Source organism: Ostrea edulis, chromosome 2 (genome assembly GCF_947568905.1).
Source record: "Ostrea edulis chromosome 2, xbOstEdul1.1, whole genome shotgun sequence".
NCBI classification, from domain to species: Eukaryota; Metazoa; Mollusca; class Bivalvia; order Ostreida; family Ostreidae; genus Ostrea; species Ostrea edulis.
In genome coordinates this window covers 95,151,726-95,170,532 of record NC_079165.1, presented here as the reverse complement: position 1 = coordinate 95,170,532, position 18,807 = coordinate 95,151,726, and the positions used below count along the sequence as shown (strand labels likewise).

The window sequence follows — 18,807 nt, the reverse complement described above, 5'->3', positions numbered from 1 at the left end:
ATCAAGTTTCCGGATAACATATTGGAATCCTGGACTACAAATGCAAGTGTATCATTTATTATAAACGCCCCATATAGAATTGTATGGACTTAGCTTTTCTGTCATTCCTTCTACCTGGATTATCAGATAATTTCCAGAGAAATATGTGAATTCGTATTCCAACAGTGATTCATGTTCAATGGGACATTTTATATGAAGCTTTGTGATGAATGGAAGGGAAAGCAAATTAAGGTTGATATGTCAATTTCAGGAAATGGTAGTTGGGTACCTCCACCTCATATGAAATCTCTGTCATCGCCTAAATTGAGCTATTCGGCAGAAAAGAATATTTGGTTGTTCAACATTACGGATGATCCGAATGAACATAACGATGTATCCGGAACTATGCAACACATAGTGATTGATATGTTGGAGTTACTGGCTCAGTACAACAAGACGGCTGTGCCGTGCAGATATCCTGCGGTGGACCCAAAAGCTGACCCAAAATACCACGGCGGATACTGGGGACCATGGGAATAAAGTCATGTTTTTAGCAATGAAGAAATATGAACATATTACTGCTTTCTTTTTTTCTGGAAGAAAATGTTCTTTACGCATAATATAACTGTAAAATTGATGTCAATAAATCTACAGTGTTTTCCTGGCCCCCATGCTATAGTTTACACATTTATTGTACATGTGCTATATTTTTGTAATAGATTTTCTTATCTCTGAATACATGCATTGCCATTTTCTATAGTCTGTATTTTTTTTATTTTTTTTATTATCATTTTCTTTATTGATGTCGATAAGAATACTGCCTTTGCAGAAAAGTTCGAACAGAACATGGAAGTCGCCCTATCCTCAGTGATTAGTATCCTCCAGCATTCGGATTATGTGACTCCACAAATGGAAATCTGAATGTAGGATGATACGAATCACTGCACCCATAGCAGCTTATCACATGGTACCAGGAGCTTCACAAATTATCATTATGCTGTACCCTGGCGTTCACTATGGATGTATAAATGACTGGCCTGTTTCTCAAGAACCAATACATAATGCTTTTATAAAACCTGGATGGGAGGGAAAACCATAGATTAACACGTGACCAACATCATCCCCTTGATGTATGTTGTCTAAGTACAACCAAGCATGGGTGTGAAAGAATGACTGATTACGTCACATGTACTTCCACTCGAATATCAACCAATGGGGATATTACCCTATATTCAGTTGTTAGTTTCCTCCAGCATTCGGATCATGTTAAGTTTTGGGTATATAAGACAATCTCTACCCAGAGTTGTCGTTCCTTGCTTTCACATACACACGTGTATATGAGTGTAAGGAACGATAACTCTGGGTAGATATTGCATAAAAGACTCCACAGATCCTTTATTTGATAGTTGATATCACCTACTCAGCTTTTGATTTGAGGATATCACCAGTTAGAACAGGCAATATCACTAGAACAGGCGATATCACGTATTCTTTTCGAATACTGTGTACAGGGTTATTTTCGCTCTGTGTTTATTATCGCCCATTTACACTACCAAGCGAAGTTTGTCCAGCTTTAAATTCGCTCAGACACACAGTTTGCGTTAAGAGAAAAATAAGAGAGAAATCGGTTTAATAGCCCAGACTTTAATTCACCCACTGGCAACAAGGGCTACTCAATCGAATAGGTGATATCTATGCCAAGCCGTTTTACTATTTATTCAGAAAATGAGATATTTTTTCAATTTTAGGGGATATCTCCAAACCTAGAAAGATACCTTTCTAAGAAAGAGTTATCTTCTTCTTTTTTTTATAGTTAAATGAGAGACACCTCTCTAAGAAAGAGTTATCTGGGTTTTTTTTTTAGTTAAAAGAGAGATATCTCTCTAAGAAAGCGTTATCTTTTTTTTAGTTAAGTGAGAGATATCTCTCTAAGGAAGAGGCATCTTTTTTTTTTTAGTTAAACGAGAGGTATCTCTAAGAAAGAATTATCTTGTTTTAGTTAAATGAGAGATATCTCTCTAAGAAAGAGTTATCTTTTTTTTTTTTAGTTAAATGAGAGATATCTCTCTAAGAAAGAGTTATCTTCCTTATATTAAATGAGAGATATCTCTTTCACTTAAATGAGGCCGTCTTTATAAACAAGAGATCTATATGTCTTTAAAAAAAAAACTCTCTCAATATTACTCCCAGCGAACAGAAAGCCCGCCAAAATCGTCCGGATCCGACATAAAGTAGAGAGTAAACAGATGCAGTCATTTTCCGCTTCCACGCGGGTATTGCTGAAATATATAATTATGTTATTGAAAATGTGAGAAGACCATCCAAGTAATGCTTGTAAGATGTTTCAAAATTCAATCCAAGATGTGTTGATTTTATTCATGAGAGATCGCTCTTGGTTTACTATAAAGAACGGTATTTCGGCATTAAATATCGATGGTGGTCAAGTAATGAAAAAAGTGGGGGGGGGGGGGGGGGGGGCTAGTTGTCTTTAATACTGAAATTTTGTTAATAATTATACTTTTAAAACAAAAAATGAAGACCAGTTGGTAAATTTGATATATGCGTTATTTGTATTTTTTTATGGTAGCTTTTTTTATTTACAAAGCACTTAGTTGAAGAAATATATGTCGAGCAAAGAATAAAGAAGACAATCTATGGACTACATAGTATTTTGTGAAAAACAATTTATCACATGAACTGAAAAAGAATGTTTAATATATTTTGTTTTGTATGAATCATGTATAATTAGCATTTTGCTTTGAATAAAACGGTTTGATCCATTGTATTTTGAAAAATATGTGTTTAAAAATTCGTGTCCCATTGATACATTAACCATTCGATATCATTTATTCGAATAGGTGACATCACTCAATATCGTGTATTAAAATAGCTCATTTAGGTTGATCTCCTAATTCAAAATTTCCCGCTGCCTTTAATTACACAACTTCCGGAGCTACAAAGTTGTTTATATTGGAGATTTACTTCCCTTCGAGAAATGGCTGGATGTCACTATCTGGGAGGTTTCCATCTTTGAGAATTACCAGGTTAGTAAAATAACGAAATATTGGTGATGTTTAATGCTAATCAGTTAGATCAGCTTGTGTTCCCAGAGGTAATAATTAATATTGCGTCAAGAACAAGCACTTGTTAATCAAATGTCATCTCGAGTTTCCTCTAAAAGTACATACTAATCCAATTTATATATAATAGATTATGAGAGGATTTTGGACATGATACGGTTTTATCCTAGTCATATCATATAATAGCTAGTTTGAACAAAATCCTATATAGTGGTATTTTAAAATGAAATTCCTATTTCTCTAGAGTTTTCATTTTTGTGAATGTTCTTCACGATTTTGAATAGACATGACTGAAGAAATTTCACTGCACCATGGCTAGTGGACAAGGGCCAGGTAATCAAAATCCTAGACCATTAAGTTTGACCAAAGACGAGGCTTATGCTAGGCAACTTCAGGAGGAAGAAAACGCTGCTGTGTTAGAGGTTTGTAGTCCCTCACATTGAAGATGTTCAAATTGATAATGGCAAGAAATATTAGTCCTTTCTTTCATTATTTGTAATAAGTAAAATGTATTACACTTCATTTTCCATTATAGTAGTGCTCTAATGTCATATAGTGGGTTTTTTCTGCGGGGTGATAAATTTGGCTTATTTTAGTGGTTGGATAACTTTCTGCTTAATTTTCACTCGCCAAATATGCACCCAATTACGACTTCAGTATTTTCAAGAGAGATAAATATTCTTTGTCCTCCAGAATTCATTCCGCTAAAATCATTAACATTATAACCTTTGTAGACCCAGGAAATTACCCAATTTTAGATTCGTAGAAAAAAACAAAAAACGCGACACAGTATATTACTGATCTTGTCTATAGATATTTTTTTTTAAAAACCAGCAAAACATGTGGCAGGTTTTTTTTTCACATTCAAAAGAAAGAAGATTACTTACAGGTTTTCAGATTTTTTTTCCTTCAAAATACTTTGAATGCAAGTAAAATCATATATTTCTGAGCAAATTAAAAAAAAAACCCAGCATGATTATTCTGTAGGAGGATGAGGAAATAGCCAGAAGAATGCACAGGGACATCAACATTATGCCTGTACCTCTGATGAGGATGAGGGGGAGTGAGGAACACCCCCCACCAAGCTCTTTTCGATCAATGACGCCAATAACACAACTGTTTGCAGATCTAGTGGTTCATGCAAGCAGAAATAATCGAAGAAGGAATCAGTCAAATACTTTGTCAGTAAGTGTGTTTTCCATGTAAACAATACACATTATAACTGCATTACAAGCGTACAATGAAGTGAAAGTTATTATGATAGGTGTCGTTGACCATCTGTAGATTAGTGTTGGATTGATGAAGCCAAGGCGATCTTGTCGTTGTCAGTAATAATAACATATATATATACTTTATGGTATGTCTGTCCTGTTGATGTATTTCAAAATTTACATTTCCAGTGTTTTTCCTTTGATATCTTTAACAATGGTAATGATAGTCATTTTCTCATGAACATGATGAATGTGATGCAGTTGTGAACAATGCACGGATCTTGATAAATATATTATCTCTATTTTATTGACTGGGAATTCTGACAGAAATGGAAACGGAATAGTATATATAAGAAATAAACTTCTTTTATGTAAGTACATGATGGTATGAACTGCAATGCTTCCTTTCAGCATACTTTTCATGAAGCAATGACAAGCTTCATGAAATATTACGGCCTGAAGTGTCACAGCTCATGGCGTCGTGTATTTTCAAAAGTGAAATTATTTGTTAGCTCTCTAATCACTGTAGATCTGCCTGTCATTAGTATTAGTTATAAAATGTCTGTTGTTGTTAGCTCTCTAATCACTGTAGATCTGCCTGTCATTAGATTAGTTATAGAAGATAATTGACAGGATTCGTGTTTGATCTGTGTCTTGATTAATTAGGAGAGTGAAGAAGACGATGATTCTGACAGCGACACAGATACCACTGTAGAGGAGAACTCCCCCAATGCATCTCCAGTACTCCCTGCCTCCCGGGGACAGAGGGGGAGGGGGGCTAGAGGCATGATGAACCCCAGGAGGTCTGTACATGGCATGAGGCCGACAGAGACGGATGTTGTTGCCACACCTACTCCTTCAATGGCTTCAACTCGTAGAGGTAACCACAAGAATTAAGCGTTATGTTTTCAAGAGTTATTACTGCATATGTAAACTGCTTATCGCTATTGAACTGCTGTTATCTTCTGTAGTCAGTTTCTTTATCGTTCTCTTTTTTTTTTTTTTTTATCGACATGTTACTGCTATCAATTTTGACTTTCTTCTTTTGTATGTTGCTCTTTACTTGTATTTCCTCAAGGGCCCCAAATTGGTTTCAATAAATTTATTATTATCATTATTATTATACATCTACTGAGAATCTCTATGCTTGTCCATTCCATCTTGATTTTATGATTTCATCCCATTTTAATTTACATGATATTATTATTTCATTGCACCGTCACTTGTGACATGATAATGTACTCATAGATGCATTTTCATAATCTATCATCAATATTGTTATATCATACACACATACATATACATGTATTACTTAGGATATCATGTATTTTCTTACACTATGACCTAAGCACCTTGGAAAATTTTAGAAATAATTCTACGAGGAATATAATTTTGATACTTTCAAAGGGGTAAGCAGAGGGAGAGGCCGTGGTAGAGGCCTTACCAGAAGGGGACGAGGTACAGGCAGGGGAACCTCTGTAAGAAGGACAGACACCGACCAGTCCTCAGATGCACCTCAGACAATGGAAGCTAGTGGTATACAATTCTTATCTATGATATAAAAATAAAGCATCAGCATGGCTTTGGCGGAATTGACTTTTTGTGGTGCAAGAAAAAAGGTGACCTGTATCTCTTTGTCTCTATTTTAATTTTCATATTTCATGAAGGATGTGAAGATTTGCACCAAAAAGCAATTTCTCATGTTAGGGTATATTGCAGATGAAATACAAGTAACGTGAAAATTGTAACTCTTGACCTTTAGTTTTCAGATCAACTCTTCAAATAACAACTAAAGAGCATGTAATAGAATTACCTCTTTATTATTTTGACTGAGAAACTTCAATTTTCAGTATTGATAAGTCAAATCGTTACTGAATTCTTAATATTGATATGTTACTGGACTCAAGGGATGTGTAGCTAAAGCACATCTATTTGGTAATTCTTGGCAGTCACTAAATATGCTAGTCAAATGTTTCAGTTCAATGTGCTGTTAGCCAAGAAATACATTTACTTTTCAAATTCCATTTTTACTTGTTAAAGAAACGATATTAATCTTTGGTCATAAAACCCGTACAGTTCTAAGTTGAAAGTGTATTTGCTAGGGTAATCAGGTTGCTACAGACTTCAATATTCAAGTTACATGTATATGAGTATGGTAGCAAGATCTAATCTCCAATCAGACTTAATGTTACAAATGTCTTTTGTTCCTGAAGCTCCACCACTGTCTTTGGCTCTGAACCGTCCAGAACTCCCCCGAGGAGAAACAGAACCCGAGATAATGCTGTTAAATGGAAGACGAACCAGCACTAATGCTGAGGATCGTTTCATTCACATGATGGTAAGAGAGTTTGTTTCATTCACATGATGGTAAGGGGTGTTTGTTTCCTGATGGTAAGAGAGTTTGTTTCATTCACATGATGGTAAGGGAGTTTGTTTCCTGATGGTAAGAGAGTTTGTTTCATTCACATGATGGTAAGGGAGTTTGTTTCCTGATGGTAAGAGAGTTTGTTTCATTCACATGATGGTAAAAGAGTTTGTTTCATTCACATGATGGTAAGGGAGTTTGTTTCCTGATGGTAAGAGGGTTTGTTTCATTCACATGATGGTAAAAGAGTTTGTTTCCTGATGGTAAGAGAGTTTGTTTCATTCACATAATGGTAAGAGAGTTTGTTTCATTCACATGATGGTAAAAGAGTTTGTTTCATTCACATGATGGTAAGAGAGTTTGTTTCATTCACATGATGGTAAGGGAGTTTGTTTCATTCACATGATGGTAAAAGAGTTTGTTTCCTGATGGTAAGAGAGTTTGTTTCATTCACATAATGGTAAGAGAGTTTGTTTCATTCACATGATGGTAAGAGAGTTTGTTTCATTCACATAATGGTAAGAGAGTTTGTTTCATTCACATGATGGTAAAAGAGTTTGTTTCATTCACATGATGGTAAGAGAGTTTGTTTCATTCACATGATGGTAAGAGAGTTTGTTTCCTGATGGTAAGAGAATGCATTACATTCACATAATGGTAAGGGAGTTTGTTTCATTCACATGATGGTAAAAGAGTTTGTTTCCTGATGGTAAGAGAGTTTGTTTCATTCACATAATGGTAAGAGAGTTTGTTTCATTCACATGATGGTAAAAGAGTTTGTTTCATTCACATGATGGTAAGAGAGTTTGTTTCATTCACATGATGGTAAGAGAGTTTATTTCCTGATGGTAAGAGAATGCGTTACATTCACATGATGGTAAGAAAGTTTGTTACATTCACATGATGGTAAGGGAGTTTGTTACATTCACATGATGGTAAGAGAGTTTGTTTCATTCACATGATGGTAACAAGAGTTTGTTTCATTCACATGATGGTAACAAGAGTTTGTTTCATTCACATGATGGTAAGAGAGTTTGTAAGGAGATATAGTACACTGTACATTTACATGAATGGCTAAAGTTTGTCTTCCATTCAAGGTCATATGTGACACAATCTAATTAAAATTAGATCCTATGATCCACTCATCTACTATCGCTACACATTGGTAGATTTTGATTAGATTGTATGTGACATTTCTGACATTTTCTTAAAATTATATTTCTATCTGAGTATCTCCTCTATGTGAAGAGTTTTGTATGATTTCCACAAAATTTGTTTTACTTTTATATTGTTGATATATTACCATACTTCATATACCAGTCTGGTTAACTCAGTGGGTAGATCACCTAACTAGTAACGCAAGGGTTCTGGGTTCAGTCCCTGATTGATCCAAAGATGTCTCTCCTCTTCTTTGCTACATTTACTTAGTAAAGTTCATATTTACATCTTTTTGTGATCCATATATCTTTGTAAGAGCTAAATTTAGATTTTTACTTCACACAACCAGGAGCTATCAAAAAATGCTAACTCTCAAACAAACCTGGTGAGTATAGTACCCCATGTTTGATTGTAGAAACAAGATAGGATGCAAGTGAAATGCCACCAAAAATTCTATATTATTGAGAAATGTCGCATATGACCTCCAAAGTATTCTGACTGATTATATATATATATATATATATATATATATATATATATATATATATATTTATGTGTGTGTGTGTGTAAATATTCATCATCAGGATTTTCTGTAACAAAAAAAACCCAACAACTCAGTAATATACAACAGGGTCAGTTAGTAAGAATTGATGCCTCTATTGTCCCTCACTGAGCTGTATTTTTCTCATGATTTTTTATTTTTTTATAGAGAGATCCAATGTTGCTGATTCTGTTTCTGATGGGGCGCAGACCTGAACTACTCGTCCCAGATGATATTGATCCGAATGACTATGAGGTAAAACTTTATATTCAGAAGAAAGAAATATACCAATATCATAAAAAACAGTATTCAATAAAAATATCTTCTGAAGAAACCTCTAAATTGCAGTAATTTGTAATAACATTTTAAAATTATTGTAATCAAAGAAATAGCTGAAATATGACAGTATGAGGTAAATATCATTCTATTTTAGTCATTGTGGGAACTAGCTGAGAGAGTTGGGGAAGTGAAGAATCGGGGGATGGAAGAGAAGGAAATCAAAGCCCTCCCTGTGAAGACGTACACCTCCAAAACCCAGATCTACACAGAAAACCATGAGGGACCTGGTTGTCGAGTGTGTCTGTCATCGTACAAAAGTGGAGACAAACTCTGTACGTTACCATGCAAACATGACTATCATGCTGCATGTGTCAAAGAGTGGCTGAAGGTAAATAATTTTTTACAGCAATTCGAAAGTCCATTTCATTGGTAAACAGTCATTTTTATGAATAATGAACCATGTAACTTTCATAATTACATCAACGTTTTAAATGAAGAAAAAAACATATGAAGATGTGTCAGGCACAGGACTTTAGATACAGGCACTATTCTTACTACCAAGTTAGTGTACAGATGCTACTCTTGTAAGATTGATGATTGAATCTTTTCATTTACAGAGAAATGCAAGCTGTCCTATATGTAGACATGACATGAAACCAAGTTAGAGAAAGTTTAGGGACATCTAGAATGTACACACTGGCTGTGTAACACGATTTGAATGTAGAAGTGTGGCATTAAAAGTGAAACACTTCCTCAAACAGGTTATTGTACTGTTCCAAAATAATTTATTTTATCATAAGAAAGGAATTAGTTTATTTGTGATTTATTTACTGATTTTTTGAATCATTTTATCATTTCTCAGTTTATTCTCTCCAATTTGCCAACATTCCAAACAAATGATAAATTCCATTCTGCCAATATGTATACAATATTGTCTGTTGTCAAGGTGTACCTAACAGTATTCCATCCATTTTCATTCATGTACATGTAATTGATTTAGTGAAAATGAATTTACTTCATATGAGCAGACGAATTTAGTGTTTGAAGTTCCTCAGATACAAAGAATACTGATTTACAATTTTACATACATGTACATTTTTGTATAATTTTATAACACTGTCACCAAAAGTGTTAAATTTATATCTAAATGCAAACTTTTTTCCTGTATTGTGTTGGGTTACGTGTATGTATGTATAATCTGCACAGACACTACAAGTTTATCAACACAGTTTGTGACACTTACATATTAATTGTATTTGAAAGATATTTTTACTGCATGTTTATGCAAAGACTCTTGAGTATGGGATTTTAAATTGTGTTTCCTTCAAATATTAAGTTGTTTATGTAAATGTAACAATTTTTCATGTATATTTTTGCTTTTTTTCTCATGGACTATTGCACAGTTTATGATACATTTTGGTGTCCACAATGGGTAACATGTTGTGAAGCTGGTTTCATTCAATATTGGAGATTTTTAAGTTTGGTTTCTCAGTCACTACCAAACTTCTCCTCATTCCTGAAAAACTTAAATTTGTGATAGTTAGCTGTTGTGTACTGTATTGGTAGACTACTAATAATTAGCAGTTGTGTACTGTATTGGTAGGCTACTGTTTGAGTCTGTGGTGCTTTGACTCGTTATTCTTGTATAAGATTAAGAAACAACTACAAGTTTTATGTACTGGTGTTCCTCAGTATAACTGTGCTTATCCTGTCAACATTACATCACTGAGTACTTGAGAAGCACATTAAACAGCGATATGATGGGAACCAATAACTTAGAAGAACTGGCTATACATTTTGTATGATCTAGTCATTGAACTCTGTTTTAACCTTACCTTTAACCATACGATGCTAAAGTATTTGTTCTGGAATTTGAAGATTTTCCCTTTGAGAAATTAAACATTAGTGCAGTAATTAATTATATTAACTGAGATTTAAATTTACCAAGTTTTGTGATAGTGGTTTGTATATCAGAAAACGAGTTTCAGTTTTATAAATACCCTGGTAAAGCAGTACATCAGAGAATCTTTGAAGTGTTATAATATATATATTGATAACTGAATTTTCCTCAAAACTGTACAAGTGATATGGTACTTTGAGAATGTACATTCGTCCAACTACATTTGTAGTGAACTAAAAAAACCGCGGAGTTTGACACTTCAATACTATGTGATAGCAGTACATACACGTAATATTTCCGCTGTTTTGTTAGTCTCATTTTGTTCTATAGAAAGCAAAATGTTCATTCATCTAAGACATTGATTTTTTTGGTGAGGATTTATATTTTTACAATTATTTAAACTTTTTTTTATATACGTCTCTCCGTCCTGTTTATTTTCAAAAGATAATTTAGATTGAATGTCGTGCACTCTATATGTGATAATGCGTATTTTTAATAACTTTACATGTATGTGTGTCCGTGTTTGCTAGCTGTTGATTTCTATTTTTGTTGTGTTAAAACTTTGCACAAATAAAATCAGTATTTTTCTACTCTATTTGCTGTCAGTTGTCTATTGAAAGAAACTTTTAAATAGCCAATAACAAAACAGATCTCCTGTGTATATTTCACCTTTACTCTCGCAAGTTTTGTTTTGAACAAATGATTAATGACGAGTCAAATACAAATTACAAGTATCAGTTCATCTGTGCTAGAAATTTACAAATCCTAACGGACCTACTCTTCATTTATTTCAAAGTTTATAAAAAAAAAAAAGAGAGATCTTGTCACGTTTCTGACAGGGTTCGTAAAACATTACTCTGTAAGAATTGTAAAGAGAATAGGCATTTAATTTGCCGGTTTATGCACACGTTGTTGAAGACTGACGAAGAACAAGAAAGTGGAAATCAAATCTTAAAATTAACACAATAAGAAAGGTGTAAAATGATTTTATTTCACTTAACAACGGACATGGAACATGCATGTATGCAGCGATCCGACATTAGTAAGAGAAACCCTCTCATTGTCTGACTAGAGGACGCGGATTTCATCTGTTCATTTTATCCTAGGAATAACAACATAAAACGTAACAATCTTCATTCTTTTAAAACAAGCAAACAACAACAAAAATCCTACAACCCTAATTTGATAGCTAATTAATTATTCTTCATTTCCACAAGGCTTTTCTGGATTTGGCTGTCCTTGCCCGGTCCGCGATATTCTTGAAGAACTTGGGCGGTCTAGTGGGAGGAAGGATGTTGATTAGCTCCAGTTCGTCCGGCTGGTGGTTTTGATGAACTGGTGGCGAATTGTCGGAGAATCCAGAGTCTAAAACAAGAATATGTATTTTGATATCTGTTTATTTTCATGTATTCGTTATCTCTTCTTCCTGTAAAGTGAAGGGCTGCTACTACGGCACTATCTCACTTTGGTTAAAAGCATGTGCGCAAGGGGGAGTCCATGCCACTTTATCATGCATGCGTCTCAATAGAATCAAACGAACCGAATCCGGCTCGGAATTTATTGCTTTGAATATCGGGAAATACAAGTAAATGCTACACTTAGCGACTGTTTAATATTTCAGTTTCAGCACTAACCTTCAGATCCCACTCTTGCCGATTTTACGTCCACTTTGTCCGTATCGGTGTTGGTTGCAGATGCGACTTTACCGGGTTCCTCTGTCTTTGGTTCGGTGGCCATCCACGTAAACTCGGACTCCATGAATTCTCTCCCTCCCTTCTGGGCACTAGTTTCGCTACCTTCATCTGTTATAAGCAATATCAATCAACGGTAGGGTGAATATTATATACTGTATATAACAATTTAGCGATTCAAAACCACTTGTTTCGGATTAGAAATTCTACGAAAGATATAAATTGTATTAAATTAGTTTGAGTTGTGACACATGTATCAACATTTACATTCACTAACGTTTTATCATTAATAACCAAATTCTGGTTCAATGTATTTTATAACTCAATAAAAGCACGGACCTTTCAAACCGACATAAGTTTTACAAAATGCGATGTCTGTGTTGTTCGTATGAATATACAAATAATTGAAGCATGAGGGTAATTAATTATTGAAGCATGAGGGTAATTAATTTCTGCTCTTTTTTTAAATACATGTATATCTCCTCATATTAAGACATTTATTTTTAAAAGAAATAAATTTAATTTTCCATATGAGTGAAATATTCTCGAGAGGGACGTAAAACAATATACAATCAATCAATCATTTTTAAAAATGCATGAGGGTATGAACTGCGACGCTTCACACAAGCATGAAGTGTTGCAGTCTATACTCTCGTGAATTTTTAAATATCTAATTCATTTATCATATTTGCATTCTATTTTCATTTCTGTCCTAATTAATCCAAAGCCATTGATATAGATGTACTATATTTATGAAGATTCATACGCGTATAATTCACAACTGCACTGCATTCGTGAGGAAATGGCTATCATTACAAACGGCAAAGATATCGAAGCCAAAAACATTGGAAATGTAATCATTCCTTAATGACAACGAATAATTTCGATGTTTCTACGCATATACTGATGGAAATTTTTAAATATTTACCATTTCCTTTCAAGGTGTCTTTCACAACAGTGGTTTCCCTGTCTCTTTCTTTATACACAATATCTACTTGCGAGCGAGATGGCGTTTTCCGTTTTTTCACAAGTCCTGCTAGTTGGTTTAGTGACATCATAGAAACTGTCCTCTTCTGAGAAGCGTCTACATGAACAACACCATAGGGTGTTTTTATTTTCTTCACTATCACTTTCCTCGGCTTTTTCTTTTTCTTTGTGACTGGGGGAGTATTGTCCCTGAGAGATTCGACGAACGACTTCTCATCGGTAGGTTTCGGGTTTGGCATGTGCTTTTCAGTTATTCTCCATGTTTTGGTTTTTTCTCTTATAACCATTTTCGACTTCGCTCGCGCCAACACTCGTTCTTTCGGCGAAAGTGTCTTGTGACTTACTTTTGTCATGCGCGATTCTGCGTCTTTCCGTCGAGTCCTTCGAGATTCATTTTCACGCACTCTAGATTTTGCACCATCATTTCTGAATACACTATATTGAGATTTAGCTCGCTCCTTGTTGATCGACATGGCAGTTTTCGATCTAGTTGGTTTCATGTAATTTGGCGTTTCTTTGCGAGATACCTCTTTTATTGCCGTCAATTCTCTGGCCATACTCCTCTCTGTGAGAGCATTAGTTTTAGCATAAATGTTGGAGTCTGACTTATAATGAATACCTGCAGTGGTCAAACTTCTACTGAGATTCATGGCTGATCTGGAGTGCATGCTGTCTTTGGTATACATGGATGCAAATCCAGAGGAAGCATCGCTTGGCATAGTATCTAGTGTTGTATAGCTTCTAGAAGTTGTTGAACCAAACTTGGACATGGATGGATAACCTCTTTCAAACGAGTATCCCTTCTTTTCAGCACGTTTTGCCGTTCTCCATGGCATGTGTTCAGTGCGTGGCCTTGGAAAGGGTAAGATTTTTGGAACTTTGTCTTTGTTTCTGTGCGTCTCCACTTGGAAGGATTTTTCGCCCATTGGGTTCTTCAACTCCTCTTCCAAATATTCATCTTCAGTCACATAGGAATCTTCATTAAAAAGATACACAGTTTCAATCTGACGCTTAAGAATCACAAAACACATGGACAGATAATGTCTTAACCGTTTTCTGTTTGTAGAATTCAATCAGATCTGAACACACATACTTGATTCTGAAACCTTTTGCTTCTTCTGCAGGATCTTTGTCATTCTTGAGTTGGATTTTATCACAGACGGTTCAGGGTATATGGATTGGTTGCAGTCCAGTTTCATTGAGGTTTCATTTAAAGGAACATCATCAGCGTAGAAATCTGCGAATGGACACCGAAATATAGAGCTGTAAAAACAAACACTCTTTAAGATATCATCAATATCTTCAATCGAAATACTACATTACCGTCTTCAGTGCTTCTGATTTTCCACACTCTCATGCGTCGATCGATGACCTTCTGCTTCGCCCGCTTTTTCTTGTGGTGACGTATGCACAGAAAGATAATGATAACGACGATGACGATGAAAAGGACACCTCCGACGATTCCTCCGATGATTCCTGCAACGTCGACATTATCGACTGTTGCGGTCAGGACTGGAATGTTGGAAAGTGTGGTAGTCAAGTTTGCGGTGGTAGTTGGAGTGGTGGTGGTAGTTATGGTGGTGGTGGTGGTAGTGGGATCGGTGGTAGTGGTGATTTCAGTGGTTGTAGTAGTGGTGCTGGTAGTAGTAGTGGTAATCTCTGAAATCAAAATAGGAGGTCCGGAAAGATACGCGGAATTCAGGTGACGGTTTAAGTATAGATAAGTTGGTTTGACCAAAACATATCTAGAAATCTGGGTTTCCATTTTAAACTTTCAAATATTATTTTGAATTCTTGCATGTATTTTAAGTTTAAAAAATGAATGTTTTTGAAGAAAAGAAGTTGAGTTGGGTTTTTTTTAAAGTAAAAGGATATTATTCAACATTTACAATGCAGTTTTCTTTTGAAGACTTTTTGTAGAAGGTCAAAATATTTCACAATCAAGGAATATAAATCGTCAATATGGAAACACATGCGAATTTAGAAATCAGTTGTGTACACAGACACAATAAGCGTTCGTGAATGTCCTGAGGGAATTACATACGGCGACCTCCTACTTGACTTCAAAAAGTAACTACTGTGCAAGAGGCACGCCATTAGTGATGGTATTCAGCACACGTGTATTTCGAGTACTTTATAATATTTCTTCAAAGTTAGATCCGCATACATGTGCATTTAAATCACATTAACGTGCACTTTAAAACTTTCATGTTGCAATGTATTCAAAAAATTCAAATCAAGCATGTGTGAAACAAAACATTCACAAAGTCATTTAATGGAACCATAACCATTGTGGTGTCGTGGTGGTTTGATAATTATTGGGGGACATTTATAGTTGCGTGTATACATGTGCATTTACGATTATAGGTCTTATTCACTTACCACATGTAGCTATATAAATATAATCAACAATTAAATTAATGTTGAATCTTCAAATCAGAACGAGATATATCAGAAAATAGCAGTATCTAATCAAAGCAATCTTACTGTTTGTCACTAAGGTAAATATTCCACCACTGTTTGGTCTCGATGTCGGACTCTGATTGGCTATACATGACTTAGGGTTGATGGTAGCACTTACGTCCGTCCCGGAGGTGGCTGCTGCCTGAAACAACCCAAACACCAACGAGTAATTACCATTTTTATAGGAGTACTCTTTGACACAGTGAAATTTTGTCTATAGACAGTAAAATTGTTGATTGTTTGTTTTACGTCACGTCGAGAATTTTCCACTGATATGGAGACGTCACCGGATGTAGGTGAAGTTTTACAAATTTAGACCAACGCTTAGCGTTCAAGGTTGTAGCAGTGACGGTTCTTTAACCTGCCAACGTCTCCCGCGACTCGGGACCTTTTTAAGGTCATATCCGAAAGACCCGTGATTCTCACTTCTAAATGCCGATCGTTTGGCGAAGAAGCATTCACTACCTATGATAACGTCTTAGGTTTGACGCGGCCATGACACGAGCGGGGCTCGAACTCATGACCCTCGAACTCACGACCTCCCGGTTACGAAGCGAACGCTCTACCGCTGAACTACCGCGACCAGTTATATACGGAAAGAGTCTCAGCATGTGAAGAAATTGCAGGTGTGAGTCCCGCTATAAGTTCATCGGATGAGACTCCGTAAGCCAGCCTCGTGTTACGACTGATTTCCTCATTCTGCCAACGTCAGCTGGACAGTTCCCCACCAAGTCGATGCAGTGAAAATATGACGTAATATTGAGTCCGTGTAAAACACCAATCCATTCATTACCGTAGTAGCAGTGAATGTTGCGAAATGTGCTTAATACTATGGTAACAACTATTTGAGTGTCATTTAATCAAATTTCAATTTTAAAAAACTCTTACAATACAGGTAAATCTGTAAGTGTTGACATCATCAACTGTGCTGTCATAATTGTACACGGTGGTGTAGTATGTGGTCCCTGACATTATAGTCGTCACGGATCCTAGCACTCCTCCACCTAACAACAACAAATGAAACTTAATAACATCTGCTACAGTATGTGTACAGCATAACTAATAACACCATATGAATTTCCTATATGACAAAGCATATTAATATATAGTATTTACTCCCAAAATAGACAGTTCTTATCATTCTCTGAAAGAATTGAATGTCTAGACTGTTTGTATCGTGTAGGTATAAACGTAATGAAGTATGGAAGTGATTTACATATTCTCAATTCTAAAACATCTCGCGTGTTAAATGAATTATTTACGATTATTTCTTGTATATTAAAGGAATTGTTTTCGCTATGAGATGAATCTGTTGTTGTATAAATTGAAAATATATCTATTTTGGGGGATAATTTTTTTTTAGGGAAAGCTGTCCCCTGTCGGTACTTGACTCCAGACAGACGCCGGACCGAGTAAGTCCTGCGGTGTTCATCCGTCACGCTCGGTAGGAGATACAGATATGTATTGTCAGGTACAAATATGGCGAATAATCTTACTGGAATACATCATGACGTCACTGCAGACGGTGTAATTAAAGGTGAAGGTCTGCCTGTCTGGACAGATGGTGAGCATGCTCTGGCTGACACCTGTTCCACACTTGTCCGAGACACCGTCGTTGTATTTGTAATGAAAGTTGGCAAACATCAATTCACCAACGTCGGTTTTGGCGTTCGCCTCTTGTCCTAAAACCAACACACCTTTTGTTATCAATCAATAGAATTATATATATAATCAATAGAGTTTTTAAAAAATATGAAGGAGATGCTTTTAAAACACCCACCAAAGTTTTTCTACCTAAACCCGCCGTTGAATTGATAAAATTCACAACAGTTTTCAAGTTAACTATGAACAACTTGGTAGAATTCCATTTGATAATAAAAGATCTAAGCATGGGTGTTCTTGAAGGTTCATGTAATTTCCTATAGTCTAACACTTGCACTGCACCACTACGTATATAAGAATGATGTCTCAATTAAGAGCGGTATTGCTCTCGACCTACCGCTTTGCACCATTACGTTATACTCTGCTGCTGATGGCGTGCCGCTGCAGACGTCACTCTCAGTGACAGTTGCCCCTGGTGTGTATGCTACAATTCTCTCATTCTTCAGCAAACTTTCCACAGCTGAAAGTGAAGCCAATACCTTACAAATATTCAGTTGCAAAATATTTTTGGAATAGATAAACCTATAGCAATGATTTTACTAACCCTGTTCAGTCCACTAATGATTATGAAAGTAATATAGAGTATATACTTACGAGTATTTTGGTAGTAATAGTAAGAATATGTATTCACCGACGTAAATACAAAACAAGTGTAACCGTGGTAAGCTGTTCCACCATTATTCAACGTAATCGTGATGTTGGTTCTTAAAATTAAAAAATAAAAATACCACTTACACCACTTTCAGCGAGATTGAATTTCATGATTTCCAAAAGAATGATTTTACTTACTTGGCTACGTAAGTTGTACCCGTATTAGAGAAACAGTCCCATCCACTGCCGACAATGGACGTTCGGTCAAATGTGAAACCGGAAAGATATAGACTGGCGCCGGAAAATACCATGCTACCATAGTTACTGCTGTGCCAGGTACCGGTAAACGGGAAGGTACATGTACAATTTCCTGATAAAAAAAACAACCGAATATTTCATTCTGAAGTTGCATATTCATATCTACTTTTTTTTTTTTTTTTTTTTTTTTTTTAATATAGGTATATTCATATTCATCATAGGCGCAAAACTCATTTTCAGATTTGAAGTAAAGAGTAAATTTTGGTCAAAGACTTGCCTTTTGCAATGAAACAAACAACAAATGCTGTAAATATCGCCCAGTTCCTCATCCTACACCCATAGACTGGAATCGCATTATTCGTCACGTCCAAACGTCTTGATTTCTAGTCGTTACTAATGTGACAGGAGTTATAGGACAAAACCAAAAGATAAAAGATCTTGTGATGCGCTTCATTTATTTTAAAAGAGACAACGAATACACAATGTTAGAAAATCGAAATTTAACTGCTTTTGTTTTATTGACATGCTATGGTAAGAGTCAGATCTAAAAGGCTCTTTTCTTATCCAAGTACAATAACTTTTAAAGATTGCAAATTACCTTCCAATATTTATTAGCCCATGGACATCTTTATAACTATTTGC

General features: G+C 35.5%; 3 protein-coding genes across 4 annotated transcripts in view; 2 read left to right on the top strand and 1 right to left on the bottom strand.

Annotated features, from left to right (window-relative positions):
• Positions 1-734, top strand: part of LOC125680389 (arylsulfatase B-like) — a 28,259-nt gene extending 27,525 nt beyond the window's left edge. For both annotated transcript variants that reach the window (XM_056155618.1, XM_048919946.2), the window contains one exon: positions 251-734. In XM_056155618.1, coding sequence (XP_056011593.1) covers positions 251-519 — 269 coding nt within the window. In that variant the 3' untranslated portion in view covers positions 520-734. The remainder of the gene's footprint in view (positions 1-250) is intronic.
• A 109-nt stretch (positions 735-843) lies between these two features.
• LOC125680392 (uncharacterized) lies at positions 844-11,108 on the top strand. Its single transcript, XM_048919949.2, has 9 exons — positions 844-3,023; positions 3,344-3,481; positions 4,047-4,244; positions 4,937-5,150; positions 5,678-5,806; positions 6,484-6,608; positions 8,503-8,589; positions 8,768-9,001; positions 9,231-11,108. The coding sequence occupies exons 2-9, from the start codon at positions 3,371-3,373 to the stop codon at positions 9,276-9,278; spliced, it is 1,146 nt and encodes a 381-aa protein (XP_048775906.2). The 5' UTR covers positions 844-3,023; positions 3,344-3,370; the 3' UTR covers positions 9,279-11,108.
• A 375-nt stretch (positions 11,109-11,483) lies between these two features.
• Positions 11,484-18,571, bottom strand: LOC125682342 (uncharacterized). The gene is made up of 13 exons (XM_048922845.2): positions 18,443-18,571; positions 18,106-18,277; positions 17,911-18,020; positions 17,654-17,776; positions 17,151-17,336; positions 16,543-16,658; positions 15,679-15,796; positions 15,574-15,582; positions 14,515-14,703; positions 14,285-14,428; positions 13,133-14,167; positions 12,148-12,315; positions 11,484-11,878 (listed from the first exon to the last, which is right to left on the bottom strand). The coding sequence occupies exons 1-13, from the start codon at positions 18,492-18,494 to the stop codon at positions 11,718-11,720; spliced, it is 2,583 nt and encodes an 860-aa protein (XP_048778802.2). The 5' UTR covers positions 18,495-18,571; the 3' UTR covers positions 11,484-11,717.
• Between the last annotated feature and the right edge of the window lie 236 nt (positions 18,572-18,807).

Coding starts and splice junctions, on each gene's coding strand:
- LOC125682342 (XM_048922845.2), bottom strand. CDS start 18,494: ATGAGGAACTGGGCGATATTTACAGCATTTGTTGTTTGTTTCATTGCA. Junction 18,021..18,105: donor GGTACAACTTACGTAGCCAA/GTAAGTAAAATC, acceptor TTTAATTTTAAG/AACCAACATCACGATTACGT. Junction 14,168..14,284: donor GCAAAAGGTTTCAGAATCAA/GTATGTGTGTTC, acceptor TTTTTAATGAAG/ATTCCTATGTGACTGAAGAT.
- LOC125680392 (XM_048919949.2), top strand. CDS start 3,371: ATGGCTAGTGGACAAGGGCCAGGTAATCAAAATCCTAGACCATTAAGT. Junction 4,245..4,936: donor ATCAGTCAAATACTTTGTCA/GTAAGTGTGTTT, acceptor TTGATTAATTAG/GAGAGTGAAGAAGACGATGA. Junction 5,151..5,677: donor AATGGCTTCAACTCGTAGAG/GTAACCACAAGA, acceptor ATACTTTCAAAG/GGGTAAGCAGAGGGAGAGGC.